At 41.5% G+C, this 17,455-nt stretch overlaps 1 protein-coding gene across 2 annotated transcripts in view; it reads left to right on the top strand.

Moving 5' to 3' along the window:
- The first annotated feature begins 459 nt into the window (after positions 1–459).
- jph1a (junctophilin 1a) overlaps positions 460–17,455 on the top strand; it is a 147,018-nt gene continuing 130,022 nt past the window's right edge. The window contains exons 1-2 of one of the 2 annotated variants that reach the window (XM_034170251.1): positions 460–515; positions 635–1,105. In XM_034170251.1, the coding sequence (XP_034026142.1) occupies positions 727–1,105 (379 nt within the window). In that variant the 5' untranslated portion in view covers positions 460–515; positions 635–726. Of the gene's footprint in view, positions 1,106–17,455 lie in introns of both variants that reach the window. The other variant, XM_034170242.1, reaches the window with a different exon arrangement.

Below are 17,455 nucleotides of genomic sequence, written 5' to 3'. Positions count from 1 at the left end.
CCCTGCATTATTAAAATCGCTGCTCCGCCCCTGTCTGACGCAAACGAGCAAGTAGTCAATTTGTCTGAAAGCATCAAAAGGTTCTCTGAGCTCCTGCTGTCAGTGCGTGCGTGTGCGTGTGTTAAACTCAAAACCCCTCCCATAGCCACACCTGTGGTTGTTCCACACTCATGTCAGTCTGTGTAAAGTTACAGTTTCTTAAATATTTGAGTGCAGCTGATGAAACGAGCAGCACAGAGGCGCCTTCTTCAGTGAGGGAGGGCGGGGCTCGCTGAGGGGAGAGAGAGAGAGAGTGTGTGTGTGTGTGTGTGTGTGTGTGTGTGTGTGTGTGTGTGTGTGTGTGTGTGTGTGTGTGTGTGTGTGTGTGTGTGTGTGTGTGTGTGTGGAGTGGGAGGAGCTTATGTCGTGACGTGGCGATTGGCCCGGTGTCTCTTTTCGGAAGGGACTCGACGCCCCCCCCCCTCTCTGATCAGTGGGTGAGGGGGGGAGACGAGCAGCACTCAGCGGACGATCCGGTAAATGAGCCGTTCATACCTTCACACTGACCATTACGCGTGCTTTTCTGATTACACATCGGTGTGCGTGTGTCTGCGTGCGTGTGCTCCACATCCTCACATATATTCTGTTCCTGCAGTCATCCTCTGCTAGGCTCATCCTTTCATCCGGACCCTCCATCCTCGCTGCCGGAAGACGCCTGAAGCTGTTTTATTTCCAGCCTTCTTCTGAATGACGGGCGGACGGTTTGACTTCGACGACGGCGGCACTTACTGCGGGGGGTGGGAGGATGGAAAAGCCCACGGACACGGCATCTGCACCGGACCAAAGGGCCAGGGCGAGTACGCGGGATCGTGGTCGCATGGTTTCGAGATAGTCGGGGTGTACACCTGGCCCAGCGGCAACACCTATAAGGGCTACTGGTCGCAGGGGAAACGCCACGGGCTCGGCGTGGAGAATAAAGGCAAGTGGATCTACCGTGGGGAGTGGAGTCACGGCTTCAAGGGGCGGTACGGCGTCCGGCAGAGCCACAACACACCTGCCAGATACGACGGCACCTGGAGTAACGGGCTGCAGGATGGATACGGGATCGAGACCTACGGCGACGGCGGTAAGAGCTTCACCCAGACTGCTTCTGGGTTTAGGATTGAGGTGTTAGGAGCTGGGATTGCGCACGGTGCGCACTGTGCAAGCCGCTCCAAGCAAACCACAGCTTCTGCCCGTGACTTAACGCCAGGCGCGTCTCCTCCAAGAAGGAGTCAGAAATCACAGCAAATCATTGTGCGCCCTCACCAGCTTCTCCTGCCTGCGCGCATTTTTCACATTAAAGACGCACCATCAGGTGGATCTTTCTGTCTTCTTTGGAAATTCAGGGGTCTGTTACGCAAGTAAATAGTCTTCAGTGATCACGGGTGAGGGGGAGGCAGGGTTCATCATTCTTTTAAAAGGGCCCTCCTCTGCGCCCCTTTCTAGATACGTGTAAAAGAGGGGCCCAGATCTTAGATTTCAGCTCCATTACACTGAGTTTGTTTCAAAACAGTTCACTTTTCCCCCCCATCAAAAACTAAAATGTAACATGATGCTAAAATTCCCTAGGCCAAATGAGCCTTGTGTTCTTTATAAATTGCAGCTGTTTAATTAATTATTAAGATCCCTTTCATTGTCTTACATAGATTTATGTTCAATAAAGCCCCTCTATCAATCAATCAGAAACAATATTTATGTTTTAATGGCATCTGCAGGAGGCCTTGCGTGTGCATGTACATGAGCTTTTGATAAGAGCGGAAATCAAGGAATATTTGTAGATCACCCACTGTGCATTTGCAGGTATTAATGAGACAAATTTACTCCATAGGAAGTTAGCTTTGAGTTAGCAGGAGTTAGCATTCACACTAACGCCCACAAAATGTCCTGTAAATGACTCCAGAGGTGTTTCCAGTTTTAGAAGTGTTTATTTCTCGCTAGCTTTTACGTAATATATGACAAAGAGGTTATGTTCACACACAGACAAAACACAGTTGTACAGTTAGCTACCAGCCTGTGATGTCACCATGCTAACATCTGCAAAATAATAAGTTCAAAGGTGTTATTAGGTTCCAAAAACAGTGTTTTCAGTTTTAGAAGTGTTTATTTCTCGCTAGCTTTTACATAATGTATGACAAAGAGGTTATATTCACAGACAAAACACAGTTGTACAGTTAGCTACCAGCCTGTGACGTCACCATGATAACATCTGCAAAATAATAAGTTCAAAGGTGTTATTAGGTTCCAAAAACAGTGTTGTCCGTTTTAGAAGTGTTTATTTCTCACTAGCTTTTACATAATATGTGACAAAGAGGTTATATTCACAGACAAAACACAGCTGTGCAGCTAGCTACCAGCCTGTGACGTCACCATGCTAACTTCCACAATTAATAAGTTCAAAGGTGTTATTAGGTTCCAAAAACAGTGTTTTCAGTTTTAGAAGTGTTTATTTCTCGCTAGCTTTGACATAATATATGACAAAGAGGTTATATTCACACACAGACAAAACACAGTTGCGCATCTAGCTATCAGCCTGTGACATCACCATGCTAACGTTTGCAAAATATTAAGTTCAAAGTTGTTATTAGGTTCCAAAAACAGCATTTTCAGTTTCAGAAGTGTTTATTTCTCGCTAGCTTTTACATAATGTGAGACGTGTATAAAAACACACAAAAAAAGCAGTTTTGAAGAGACCAGCCACTGATGTCACATTGCAGCTCTGCTATGATTGGCTGTTACCCCTGCCACTCAAAAACAAGCCAAACAGTTTGAAACAGACTGTGTTACTTTTTGACCTCTTAAAATAGATCAAGGTCAACCATCTTTGAACTTGTCCAATGTCTGTGTCCCAAGAATTTTCCCTGTGAATTTGAAGACTGGCAGTAATAGAACTAACTGGACTTATGCTGAGCACAGACAGACAGACGGACGGATGCAAAGTCTTTGCAATACCTGAAGCCATATTCGATGGCCGCGGGTACAAACTGAGAAGATAGCAGCGCTAAAGGACTGTCTCATGATAACGGTTTAGATGGTAGTTTGTGTTTTTTATCATATTAGAAGCCATTTTGTTTTCTTTCTTGACACATATACTTTACACATTGTGCGCTTCAGTCTGAAGTGAAAATAAATCTACAATGTGATCTATCGTAAATAAAATTGTGAAACATAAAACTCCAGATTGCACGCTTCAGCACACCCAAATTATCACTTTAACCACTTTAACAGCACTCTATCTCTCTCTCTCTCTTGCTCTCTCTCTTCCCCCATACAAGAACATTTCCAAGTCAAACATCCCTCAGAGTGATGATGTCGCAGACCGAATGGTCCCCCCTAAAAATCGATCCGCCCTGCCTTCAACTGCGCATGCGTCATTTCTGTCAGTTATCTGCTTCAAACTGCACTCCAGTCATCATCTATCTCAGCGACAGATATCTGAAGCTTTTGTACAACAATCATTTCCACATAAATTCAGCATTATTTCATCATAAAAGACGGAGGAAGCGATCACCGCGCGACAGCTGCTAGCTGCTGCGCCTCCGTCATTTCAAAGCGTCAGTAGTGACTCACCGATTATCGCCTTGTTTCTGCTTAAAACTGACTTTAGAATGATTTAAGAGGTTTTACGTCATCTGATGTTAATAATCACATTAATCCATTTGATCACTGCGGGTGTAGAGACTCAGACTCAGACGAGCTGCTGTGGTCCCAAATGACACGTGCAGTGAAGACAGGGCGGACCATTTGTAAGCCTGTTTATTCCAGTTGAGGGTCACCTGAAACCTATACCAGCGGTCATTGGGTGAGGAGGCGGGGTACTACTTGGTAGAGTGCCTTGATTGGAGAGTGGCGTCAACTCAGAACATGGCGCCATTTTGGTTTCAACTGTGCTGAACTACTGAATGGAGCTTTAATGTTTTCAACATTTTTTTAAAATCATTTAACCACTTACAGCAACACATCCAGGTACAGGTGCTATCAGAATAAATATAAAAATTAAGCTATCAAATTTACATAAATTTACGATTTATGATGATTTATTTCATTAATTTAATGCCTGAGTTATGCAGCTGCACCTCTGTAACTCTGTGTCATGCAACGACGTGCGTGACAGTTTAAAGTTCTCCGTCTCTGGATTACGCTTTATTATGGACTAATTTGACCCTCAACAAGCTTTTCTTTCTACAATCATCACCTCCAAATCAGCTCTACATTACCCTCTTTTACCAACTTTGTGCTGTAAGTTGTAGACTTTTCTGATCCATTTATCAGTGTGTGCACTGCAAAAACTGTTATACTATGATGGCGGATGAAGGATTAAAAGCAGAAAAGTGTCAAATCACAGTCGTTTGTGTTTGATTTAACAGGTGCACTTCAGGCTTCAGGTCCCATCTGAACACCGTTTGAAAAACTAAACAGTCAGACTTTAAATCACAGAAATGACTCCGGTCCCACTTTCCACAAATCGGCGAGTGGCAGAGCTGAACTTTAATTTGTACCTCTGCACGTCCAGACTGCCCGGAGTTTTTAATGGAAATACATTGTGATCAGAGGTGCTGAACATCTACGGGAATCCTGCATTGGACGTGCACCTCATTAATGACCCGGTCAAAATTTCCTCTGAATTTTTCTTTCTGCCAAATGTATTTCATCCATTAGCAAAATGTTATCTGCGTGCGCACTGTAAAAACTATTAAAATATGATGAGACACGAAGGATTGAAGGCAGCAAAGTGTGAAATCACAGCCTTTTGTTGTGTCTGATTTAACAGGTGCACGTCAGGCTGCGGCTCCGAGTCTGAGCACGGTGTGAAAAAAATAAACAGTCGGACTTTTAATCACGTAAATGTCCCCGGTCCCACATGCGAGGGGTTTAATGGAAATACATTGCGACTGGACGGGACATTTTACCAGATGTGAGTGAAAATTCTCTCTGTACAAAATGTGTTATATACGATGTTTATTACATGGAAAACAATACAAAAACTTTGGGACTTTTTTTGTCTGGTGACTGCGAATCTCTGGTTTATATGACTACGGTTTAGGTGAGTTTTACTGAACATGGGACTGAACAATAAATTTACCTCTCAAAGCTTTGACGATAAAGTCGCTTCCATCCCACACAGCTGACTTTATTTTCCCAAATTTTTCTTCTGTTCTGATCTGAAGGGAATCTGTACATCTTGAAGCCCTTGTTGTGTCTATTTGTGCCTCCAAATGCACCACAACCTGGCATTTTCAGCCAATAAATAAATAAAATAGCTAGATTTACATGCAGACAGATTAACAGCGAACGCGATTTTGAACCCAAGATGGCACCATGAGTCACGTGACTGATTTTTTTTTCGACTCGTCATGTCGTCACTCTCTCTAATCAGGGCACTCTACTGCTTGGACGTCACCACTCTATCATAGCACTGAAACTGACAGATTACTGAAAATAAGGCAGAATTGATGCTAGCAGACAAACACACATGCTGGTATACAAGAAGAGGTTAAAGTCATATTGTCAACTTAATTAAAAAATGTGTGGAAGTCATGTGTTTACATTCACCAGGTGCTTTGAACAGTCAAATTGATTCAGTCTATCTGTTACAGCTTTGAGCTCAGTCAGCTTTTGCCATTGTTGTTGATGCACTGTCATCTGGAGCACCAAGAAAATGATTTATTTCATTACTTCTGATATTTAATTACATTTTTAAAATGATCTTAATATTTTATACTCAACAATTTGTCAGTTAATTATAAAAAAGAAGCAAGCTAATACAACCCCAATTCCAATGAAGTTGGGATGTTGTGTAAAATGTAAATAAAAACAGAATACAATGATTTGCAAATCCTCTTCAACCTATATTCAATTGAATACACCACAAGGACAAGATATTTAATGTTCAAACTGATAAACTTTATTGTTTTTGTGCAAATATCTGCTCATTTTGAAATGGATGCCTGCAACATGTTTCAAAAAAGTTGGGACAGTATGTTTACCACTGTGTTACATCACCTTTCCTTCCTTTGTAGGTGGAATTCTTTCCCATTTTTGCTTGATTTACGACTTCAGTTGTTCAACAGTCCGGGTCTCCATCATCGTATTTTGTGCTTCATAATGCGCCACACATTTTCAATGGACGACAGGTCTGGACTGCAGACAGGCCAGTCTAGTTCCCGCACTCTTTTACTATGAAGCCACGCTGTTGTAACATGTGCAGAATGTGGCTTGGTATTGTCTTGCTGAAATAAGCAGGGACGTCCCTGAAAAAGACATTGCTTGGATGGCAGCATGTGTTGCTCCAAAACCTGGATGTACCTTTAGCATTGATGGTACACCATGCTAACGTCTGCAAAATATTAAGTTCAAAGGCGTTATTAGGTTCCAAAAACAGCGTTTTCAGTTTTAGAAGTGAAAACTGACGTATGGGGGTGTGTTAGTGCCCATGCCAGGGGCACTAACACACCCCCATACCATCACAGATGCTGGCTTTTGAACTTTGCCCTGGTAACAGTCTGGATGGTCTTTTTCCTCTTTTGTCTGGAGGACGCGACGTCCATGATTTCCCAAAACAATTTGAAATGTGGACTCATCAGACCACAGCACACTTTTCCACTGTGTGTCTGTCCATTTCAAATGAGCTCAGGCCCAGAGAAGGCGGCGGCATTTCAGGATGTTGTTGATGTATAACTTTCACTTTGCATGGTAGAGTTTTAACTTGCACTTGTAGATGTAGCAATGAACTGTGTTAACTGACAATGGTTTAATGAAGTGTTCCTGAGCCCACGTGGTAAGATTCTTTACAGTATGATGTTGGTTTTCAATGCAGTGCCGCCTGAGGGATTGAAGGTCACGGTCATTCAATGTTGGTTTTCGGTCTTGCCGCTTACGTGTAGAAAGATCTCCAATTTCTCTGAATCTTCTGATTATATTATGGACTGTAGATGATGGAATCCCTAAATTCCTTGCAATTGAATGTTGAGAAACACTGTTCTTAAACTGCTGGACTACTTTTTCACGCACGGTGCGCACTGTGCAAGCCGCTCCAAGCAAACCACAGCTTCTGCCCGTGACTTAACGCCAGGCGCGTCTCCTCCAAGAAGGAGTCAGAAATCACAGCAAATCATTGTGCGCCCTCACCAGCTTCTCCTGCCTGCGCGCATTTTTCACATTAAAGACGCACCATCAGGTGGATCTTTCTGTCTTCTTTGGAAATTCAGGGGTCTGTTACGCAAGTAAATAGTCTTCAGTGATCACGGGTGAGGGGGAGGCAGGGTTCATCATTCTTTTAAAAGGGCCCTCCTCTGCGCCCCTTTCTAGATACGTGTAAAAGAGGGGCCCAGATCTTAGATTTCAGCTCCATTACACTGAGTTTGTTTCAAAACAGTTCACTTTTCCCCCCCATCAAAAACTAAAATGTAACATGATGCTAAAATTCCCTAGGCCAAATGAGCCTTGTGTTCTTTATAAATTGCAGCTGTTTAATTAATTATTAAGATCCCTTTCATTGTCTTACATAGATTTATGTTCAATAAAGCCCCTCTATCAATCAATCAGAAACAATATTTATGTTTTAATGGCATCTGCAGGAGGCCTTGCGTGTGCATGTACATGAGCTTTTGATAAGAGCGGAAATCAAGGAATATTTGTAGATCACCCACTGTGCATTTGCAGGTATTAATGAGACAAATTTACTCCATAGGAAGTTAGCTTTGAGTTAGCAGGAGTTAGCATTCACACTAACGCCCACAAAATGTCCTGTAAATGACTCCAGAGGTGTTTCCAGTTTTAGAAGTGTTTATTTCTCGCTAGCTTTTACGTAATATATGACAAAGAGGTTATATTCACACACAGACAAAACACAGTTGCGCATCTAGCTATCAGCCTGTGACATCACCATGCTAACGTTTGCAAAATATTAAGTTCAAAGTTGTTATTAGGTTCCAAAAACAGCATTTTCAGTTTCAGAAGTGTTTATTTCTCGCTAGCTTTTACATAATGTGAGACGTGTATAAAAACACACAAAAAAAGCAGTTTTGAAGAGACCAGCCACTGATGTCACATTGCAGCTCTGCTATGATTGGCTGTTACCCCTGCCACTCAAAAACAAGCCAAACAGTTTGAAACAGACTGTGTTACTTTTTGACCTCTTAAAATAGATCAAGGTCAACCATCTTTGAACTTGTCCAATGTCTGTGTCCCAAGAATTTTCCCTGTGAATTTGAAGACTGGCAGTAATAGAACTAACTGGACTTATGCTGAGCACAGACAGACAGACGGACGGATGCAAAGTCTTTGCAATACCTGAAGCCATATTCGATGGCCGCGGGTACAAACTGAGAAGATAGCAGCGCTAAAGGACTGTCTCATGATAACGGTTTAGATGGTAGTTTGTGTTTTTTATCATATTAGAAGCCATTTTGTTTTCTTTCTTGACACATATACTTTACACATTGTGCGCTTCAGTCTGAAGTGAAAATAAATCTACAATGTGATCTATCGTAAATAAAATTGTGAAACATAAAACTCCAGATTGCACGCTTCAGCACACCCAAATTATCACTTTAACCACTTTAACAGCACTCTATCTCTCTCTCTCTCTTGCTCTCTCTCTTCCCCCATACAAGAACATTTCCAAGTCAAACATCCCTCAGAGTGATGATGTCGCAGACCGAATGGTCCCCCCTAAAAATCGATCCGCCCTGCCTTCAACTGCGCATGCGTCATTTCTGTCAGTTATCTGCTTCAAACTGCACTCCAGTCATCATCTATCTCAGCGACAGATATCTGAAGCTTTTGTACAACAATCATTTCCACATAAATTCAGCATTATTTCATCATAAAAGACGGAGGAAGCGATCACCGCGCGACAGCTGCTAGCTGCTGCGCCTCCGTCATTTCAAAGCGTCAGTAGTGACTCACCGATTATCGCCTTGTTTCTGCTTAAAACTGACTTTAGAATGATTTAAGAGGTTTTACGTCATCTGATGTTAATAATCACATTAATCCATTTGATCACTGCGGGTGTAGAGACTCAGACTCAGACGAGCTGCTGTGGTCCCAAATGACACGTGCAGTGAAGACAGGGCGGACCATTTGTAAGCCTGTTTATTCCAGTTGAGGGTCACCTGAAACCTATACCAGCGGTCATTGGGTGAGGAGGCGGGGTACTACTTGGTAGAGTGCCTTGATTGGAGAGTGGCGTCAACTCAGAACATGGCGCCATTTTGGTTTCAACTGTGCTGAACTACTGAATGGAGCTTTAATGTTTTCAACATTTTTTTAAAATCATTTAACCACTTACAGCAACACATCCAGGTACAGGTGCTATCAGAATAAATATAAAAATTAAGCTATCAAATTTACATAAATTTACGATTTATGATGATTTATTTCATTAATTTAATGCCTGAGTTATGCAGCTGCACCTCTGTAACTCTGTGTCATGCAACGACGTGCGTGACAGTTTAAAGTTCTCCGTCTCTGGATTACGCTTTATTATGGACTAATTTGACCCTCAACAAGCTTTTCTTTCTACAATCATCACCTCCAAATCAGCTCTACATTACCCTCTTTTACCAACTTTGTGCTGTAAAGTTGTAGACTTTTCTGATCCATTTATCAGTGTGTGCACTGCAAAAACTGTTATACTATGATGGCGGATGAAGGATTAAAAGCAGAAAAGTGTCAAATCACAGTCGTTTGTGTTTGATTTAACAGGTGCACTTCAGGCTTCAGGTCCCATCTGAACACCGTTTGAAAAACTAAACAGTCAGACTTTAAATCACAGAAATGACTCCGGTCCCACTTTCCACAAATCGGCGAGTGGCAGAGCTGAACTTTAATTTGTACCTCTGCACGTCCAGACTGCCCGGAGTTTTTAATGGAAATACATTGTGATCAGAGGTGCTGAACATCTACGGGAATCCTGCATTGGACGTGCACCTCATTAATGACCCGGTCAAAATTTCCTCTGAATTTTTCTTTCTGCCAAATGTATTTCATCCATTAGCAAAATGTTATCTGCGTGCGCACTGTAAAAACTATTAAAATATGATGAGACACGAAGGATTGAAGGCAGCAAAGTGTGAAATCACAGCCTTTTGTTGTGTCTGATTTAACAGGTGCACGTCAGGCTGCGGCTCCGAGTCTGAGCACGGTGTGAAAAAAATAAACAGTCGGACTTTTAATCACGTAAATGTCCCCGGTCCCACATGCGAGGGGTTTAATGGAAATACATTGCGACTGGACGGGACATTTTACCAGATGTGAGTGAAAATTCTCTCTGTACAAAATGTGTTATATACGATGTTTATTACATGGAAAACAATACAAAAACTTTGGGACTTTTTTGTCTGGTGACTGCGAATCTCTGGTTTATATGACTACGGTTTAGGTGAGTTTTACTGAACATGGGACTGAACAATAAATTTACCTCTCAAAGCTTTGACGATAAAGTCGCTTCCATCCCACACAGCTGACTTTATTTTCCCAAATTTTTCTTCTGTTCTGATCTGAAGGGAATCTGTACATCTTGAAGCCCTTGTTGTGTCTATTTGTGCCTCCAAATGCACCACAACCTGGCATTTTCAGCCAATAAATAAATAAAATAGCTAGATTTACATGCAGACAGATTAACAGCGAACGCGATTTTGAACCCAAGATGGCACCATGAGTCACGTGACTGATTTTTTTTCGACTCGTCATGTCGTCACTCTCTCTAATCAGGGCACTCTACTGCTTGGACGTCACCACTCTATCATAGCACTGAAACTGACAGATTACTGAAAATAAGGCAGAATTGATGCTAGCAGACAAACACACATGCTGGTATACAAGAAGAGGTTAAAGTCATATTGTCAACTTAATTAAAAAATGTGTGGAAGTCATGTGTTTACATTCACCAGGTGCTTTGAACAGTCAAATTGATTCAGTCTATCTGTTACAGCTTTGAGCTCAGTCAGCTGTTTGCCATTGTTGTTGATGCACTGTCATCTGGAGCACCAAGAAAATGATTTATTTCATTACTTCTGATATTTAATTACATTTTTAAAATGATCTTAATATTTTATACTCAACAATTTGTCAGTTAATTATAAAAAAGAAGCAAGCTAATACAACCCCAATTCCAATGAAGTTGGGATGTTGTGTAAAATGTAAATAAAAACAGAATACAATGATTTGCAAATCCTCTTCAACCTATATTCAATTGAATACACCACAAGGACAAGATATTTAATGTTCAAACTGATAAACTTTATTGTTTTTGTGCAAATATCTGCTCATTTTGAAATGGATGCCTGCAACATGTTTCAAAAAAGTTGGGACAGTATGTTTACCACTGTGTTACATCACCTTTCCTTCCTTTGTAGGTGGAATTCTTTCCCATTTTTGCTTGATTTACGACTTCAGTTGTTCAACAGTCCGGGGTCTCCATCATCGTATTTTGTGCTTCATAATGCGCCACACATTTTCAATGGACGACAGGTCTGGACTGCAGACAGGCCAGTCTAGTTCCCGCACTCTTTTACTATGAAGCCACGCTGTTGTAACATGTGCAGAATGTGGCTTGGTATTGTCTTGCTGAAATAAGCAGGGACGTCCCTGAAAAAGACATTGCTTGGATGGCAGCATGTGTTGCTCCAAAACCTGGATGTACCTTTTAGCATTGATGGTACACCATGCTAACGTCTGCAAAATATTAAGTTCAAAGGCGTTATTAGGTTCCAAAAACAGCGTTTTCAGTTTTAGAAGTGAAAACTGACGTATGGGGGTGTGTTAGTGCCCATGCCAGGGGCACTAACACACCCCCATACCATCACAGATGCTGGCTTTTGAACTTTGCCCTGGTAACAGTCTGGATGGTCTTTTTCCTCTTTTGTCTGGAGGACGCGACGTCCATGATTTCCCAAAACAATTTGAAATGTGGACTCATCAGACCACAGCACACTTTTCCACTGTGTGTCTGTCCATTTCAAATGAGCTCAGGCCCAGAGAAGGCGGCGGCATTTCAGGATGTTGTTGATGTATAACTTTCACTTTGCATGGTAGAGTTTTAACTTGCACTTGTAGATGTAGCAATGAACTGTGTTAACTGACAATGGTTTAATGAAGTGTTCCTGAGCCCACGTGGTAAGATTCTTTACAGTATGATGTTGGTTTTCAATGCAGTGCCGCCTGAGGGATTGAAGGTCACGGTCATTCAATGTTGGTTTTCGGTCTTGCCGCTTACGTGTAGAAAGATCTCCAATTTCTCTGAATCTTCTGATTATATTATGGACTGTAGATGATGGAATCCCTAAATTCCTTGCAATTGAATGTTGAGAAACACTGTTCTTAAACTGCTGGACTACTTTTTCACGCACGGTGCGCACTGTGCAAGCCGCTCCAAGCAAACCACAGCTTCTGCCCGTGACTTAACGCCAGGCGCGTCTCCTCCAAGAAGGAGTCAGAAATCACAGCAAATCATTGTGCGCCCTCACCAGCTTCTCCTGCCTGCGCGCATTTTTCACATTAAAGACGCACCATCAGGTGGATCTTTCTGTCTTCTTTGGAAATTCAGGGGTCTGTTACGCAAGTAAATAGTCTTCAGTGATCACGGGTGAGGGGGAGGCAGGGTTCATCATTCTTTTAAAAGGGCCCTCCTCTGCGCCCCTTTCTAGATACGTGTAAAAGAGGGGCCCAGATCTTAGATTTCAGCTCCATTACACTGAGTTTGTTTCAAAACAGTTCACTTTTCCCCCCCATCAAAAACTAAAATGTAACATGATGCTAAAATTCCCTAGGCCAAATGAGCCTTGTGTTCTTTATAAATTGCAGCTGTTTAATTAATTATTAAGATCCCTTTCATTGTCTTACATAGATTTATGTTCAATAAAGCCCCTCTATCAATCAATCAGAAACAATATTTATGTTTTAATGGCATCTGCAGGAGGCCTTGCGTGTGCATGTACATGAGCTTTTGATAAGAGCGGAAATCAAGGAATATTTGTAGATCACCCACTGTGCATTTGCAGGTATTAATGAGACAAATTTACTCCATAGGAAGTTAGCTTTGAGTTAGCAGGAGTTAGCATTCACACTAACGCCCACAAAATGTCCTGTAAATGACTCCAGAGGTGTTTCCAGTTTTAGAAGTGTTTATTTCTCGCTAGCTTTTACGTAATATATGACAAAGAGGTTATATTCACACACAGACAAAACACAGTTGCGCATCTAGCTATCAGCCTGTGACATCACCATGCTAACGTTTGCAAAATATTAAGTTCAAAGTTGTTATTAGGTTCCAAAAACAGCATTTTCAGTTTCAGAAGTGTTTATTTCTCGCTAGCTTTTACATAATGTGAGACGTGTATAAAAACACACAAAAAAAGCAGTTTTGAAGAGACCAGCCACTGATGTCACATTGCAGCTCTGCTATGATTGGCTGTTACCCCTGCCACTCAAAAACAAGCCAAACAGTTTGAAACAGACTGTGTTACTTTTTGACCTCTTAAAATAGATCAAGGTCAACCATCTTTGAACTTGTCCAATGTCTGTGTCCCAAGAATTTTCCCTGTGAATTTGAAGACTGGCAGTAATAGAACTAACTGGACTTATGCTGAGCACAGACAGACAGACGGACGGATGCAAAGTCTTTGCAATACCTGAAGCCATATTCGATGGCCGCGGGTACAACTGAGAAGATAGCAGCGCTAAAGGACTGTCTCATGATAACGGTTTAGATGGTAGTTTGTGTTTTTTATCATATTAGAAGCCATTTTGTTTTCTTTCTTGACACATATACTTTACACATTGTGCGCTTCAGTCTGAAGTGAAAATAAATCTACAATGTGATCTATCGTAAATAAAATTGTGAAACATAAAACTCCAGATTGCACGCTTCAGCACACCCAAATTATCACTTTAACCACTTTAACAGCACTCTATCTCTCTCTCTCTCTTGCTCTCTCTCTTCCCCCATACAAGAACATTTCCAAGTCAAACATCCCTCAGAGTGATGATGTCGCAGACCGAATGGTCCCCCCTAAAAATCGATCCGCCCTGCCTTCAACTGCGCATGCGTCATTTCTGTCAGTTATCTGCTTCAAACTGCACTCCAGTCATCATCTATCTCAGCGACAGATATCTGAAGCTTTTGTACAACAATCATTTCCACATAAATTCAGCATTATTTCATCATAAAAGACGGAGGAAGCGATCACCGCGCGACAGCTGCTAGCTGCTGCGCCTCCGTCATTTCAAAGCGTCAGTAGTGACTCACCGATTATCGCCTTGTTTCTGCTTAAAACTGACTTTAGAATGATTTAAGAGGTTTTACGTCATCTGATGTTAATAATCACATTAATCCATTTGATCACTGCGGGTGTAGAGACTCAGACTCAGACGAGCTGCTGTGGTCCCAAATGACACGTGCAGTGAAGACAGGGCGGACCATTTGTAAGCCTGTTTATTCCAGTTGAGGGTCACCTGAAACCTATACCAGCGGTCATTGGGTGAGGAGGCGGGGTACTACTTGGTAGAGTGCCTTGATTGGAGAGTGGCGTCAACTCAGAACATGGCGCCATTTTGGTTTCAACTGTGCTGAACTACTGAATGGAGCTTTAATGTTTTCAACATTTTTTTAAAATCATTTAACCACTTACAGCAACACATCCAGGTACAGGTGCTATCAGAATAAATATAAAAATTAAGCTATCAAATTTACATAAATTTACGATTTATGATGATTTATTTCATTAATTTAATGCCTGAGTTATGCAGCTGCACCTCTGTAACTCTGTGTCATGCAACGACGTGCGTGACAGTTTAAAGTTCTCCGTCTCTGGATTACGCTTTATTATGGACTAATTTGACCCTCAACAAGCTTTTCTTTCTACAATCATCACCTCCAAATCAGCTCTACATTACCCTCTTTTACCAACTTGTGCTGTAAAGTTGTAGACTTTTCTGATCCATTTATCAGTGTGTGCACTGCAAAAACTGTTATACTATGATGGCGGATGAAGGATTAAAAGCAGAAAAGTGTCAAATCACAGTCGTTTGTGTTTGATTTAACAGGTGCACTTCAGGCTTCAGGTCCCATCTGAACACCGTTTGAAAAACTAAACAGTCAGACTTTAAATCACAGAAATGACTCCGGTCCCACTTTCCACAAATCGGCGAGTGGCAGAGCTGAACTTTAATTTGTACCTCTGCACGTCCAGACTGCCCGGAGTTTTTAATGGAAATACATTGTGATCAGAGGTGCTGAACATCTACGGGAATCCTGCATTGGACGTGCACCTCATTAATGACCCGGTCAAAATTTCCTCTGAATTTTTCTTTCTGCCAAATGTATTTCATCCATTAGCAAAATGTTATCTGCGTGCGCACTGTAAAAACTATTAAAATATGATGAGACACGAAGGATTGAAGGCAGCAAAGTGTGAAATCACAGCCTTTTGTTGTGTCTGATTTAACAGGTGCACGTCAGGCTGCGGCTCCGAGTCTGAGCACGGTGTGAAAAAAATAAACAGTCGGACTTTTAATCACGTAAATGTCCCCGGTCCCACATGCGAGGGGTTTAATGGAAATACATTGCGACTGGACGGGACATTTTACCAGATGTGAGTGAAAATTCTCTCTGTACAAAATGTGTTATATACGATGTTTATTACATGGAAAACAATACAAAAACTTTGGGACTTTTTTGTCTGGTGACTGCGAATCTCTGGTTTATATGACTACGGTTTAGGTGAGTTTTACTGAACATGGGACTGAACAATAAATTTACCTCTCAAAGCTTTGACGATAAAGTCGCTTCCATCCCACACAGCTGACTTTATTTTCCCAAATTTTTCTTCTGTTCTGATCTGAAGGGAATCTGTACATCTTGAAGCCCTTGTTGTGTCTATTTGTGCCTCCAAATGCACCACAACCTGGCATTTTCAGCCAATAAATAAATAAAATAGCTAGATTTACATGCAGACAGATTAACAGCGAACGCGATTTTGAACCCAAGATGGCACCATGAGTCACGTGACTGATTTTTTTTCGACTCGTCATGTCGTCACTCTCTCTAATCAGGGCACTCTACTGCTTGGACGTCACCACTCTATCATAGCACTGAAACTGACAGATTACTGAAAATAAGGCAGAATTGATGCTAGCAGACAAACACACATGCTGGTATACAAGAAGAGGTTAAAGTCATATTGTCAACTTAATTAAAAAATGTGTGGAAGTCATGTGTTTACATTCACCAGGTGCTTTGAACAGTCAAATTGATTCAGTCTATCTGTTACAGCTTTGAGCTCAGTCAGCTGTTTGCCATTGTTGTTGATGCACTGTCATCTGGAGCACCAAGAAAATGATTTATTTCATTACTTCTGATATTTAATTACATTTTTAAAATGATCTTAATATTTTATACTCAACAATTTGTCAGTTAATTATAAAAAAGAAGCAAGCTAATACAACCCCAATTCCAATGAAGTTGGGATGTTGTGTAAAATGTAAATAAAAACAGAATACAATGATTTGCAAATCCTCTTCAACCTATATTCAATTGAATACACCACAAGGACAAGATATTTAATGTTCAAACTGATAAACTTTATTGTTTTTGTGCAAATATTTGCTCATTTTGAAATGGATGCCTGCAACATGTTTCAAAAAAGTTGGGACAGTATGTTTACCACTGTGTTACATCACCTTTCCTTCCTTTGTAGGTGGAATTCTTTCCCATTTTTGCTTGATTTACGACTTCAGTTGTTCAACAGTCCGGGGTCTCCATCATCGTATTTTGTGCTTCATAATGCGCCACACATTTTCAATGGACGACAGGTCTGGACTGCAGACAGGCCAGTCTAGTTCCCGCACTCTTTTACTATGAAGCCACGCTGTTGTAACACGTGCAGAATGTGGCTTGGTATTGTCTTGCTGAAATAAGCAGGGACGTCCCTGAAAAAGACATTGCTTGGATGGCAGCATGTGTTGCTCCAAAACCTGGATGTACCTTTTAGCATTGATGGTACACCATGCTAACGTCTGCAAAATATTAAGTTCAAAGGCGTTATTAGGTTCCAAAAACAGCGTTTTCAGTTTTAGAAGTGAAAACTGACGTATGGGGGTGTGTTAGTGCCCCTGGCATGGGCACTAACACACCCCCATACCATCACAGATGCTGGCTTTTGAACTTTGCCCTGGTAACAGTCTGGATGGTCTTTTTCCTCTTTTGTCTGGAGGACGCGACGTCCATGATTTCCCAAAACAATTTGAAATGTGGACTCATCAGACCACAGCACACTTTTCCACTGTGTGTCTGTCCATTTCAAATGAGCTCAGGCCCAGAGAAGGCGGCGGCATTTCAGGATGTTGTTGATGTATAACTTTCACTTTGCATGGTAGAGTTTTAACTTGCACTTGTAGATGTAGCAATGAACTGTGTTAACTGACAATGGTTTAA

This window comes from Thalassophryne amazonica, chromosome 1 (genome assembly GCF_902500255.1).
Source record: "Thalassophryne amazonica chromosome 1, fThaAma1.1, whole genome shotgun sequence".
Classification (NCBI taxonomy): domain Eukaryota; kingdom Metazoa; phylum Chordata; class Actinopteri; order Batrachoidiformes; family Batrachoididae; genus Thalassophryne; species Thalassophryne amazonica.
This window is presented reverse-complemented; position numbering and strand designations above follow the sequence as displayed.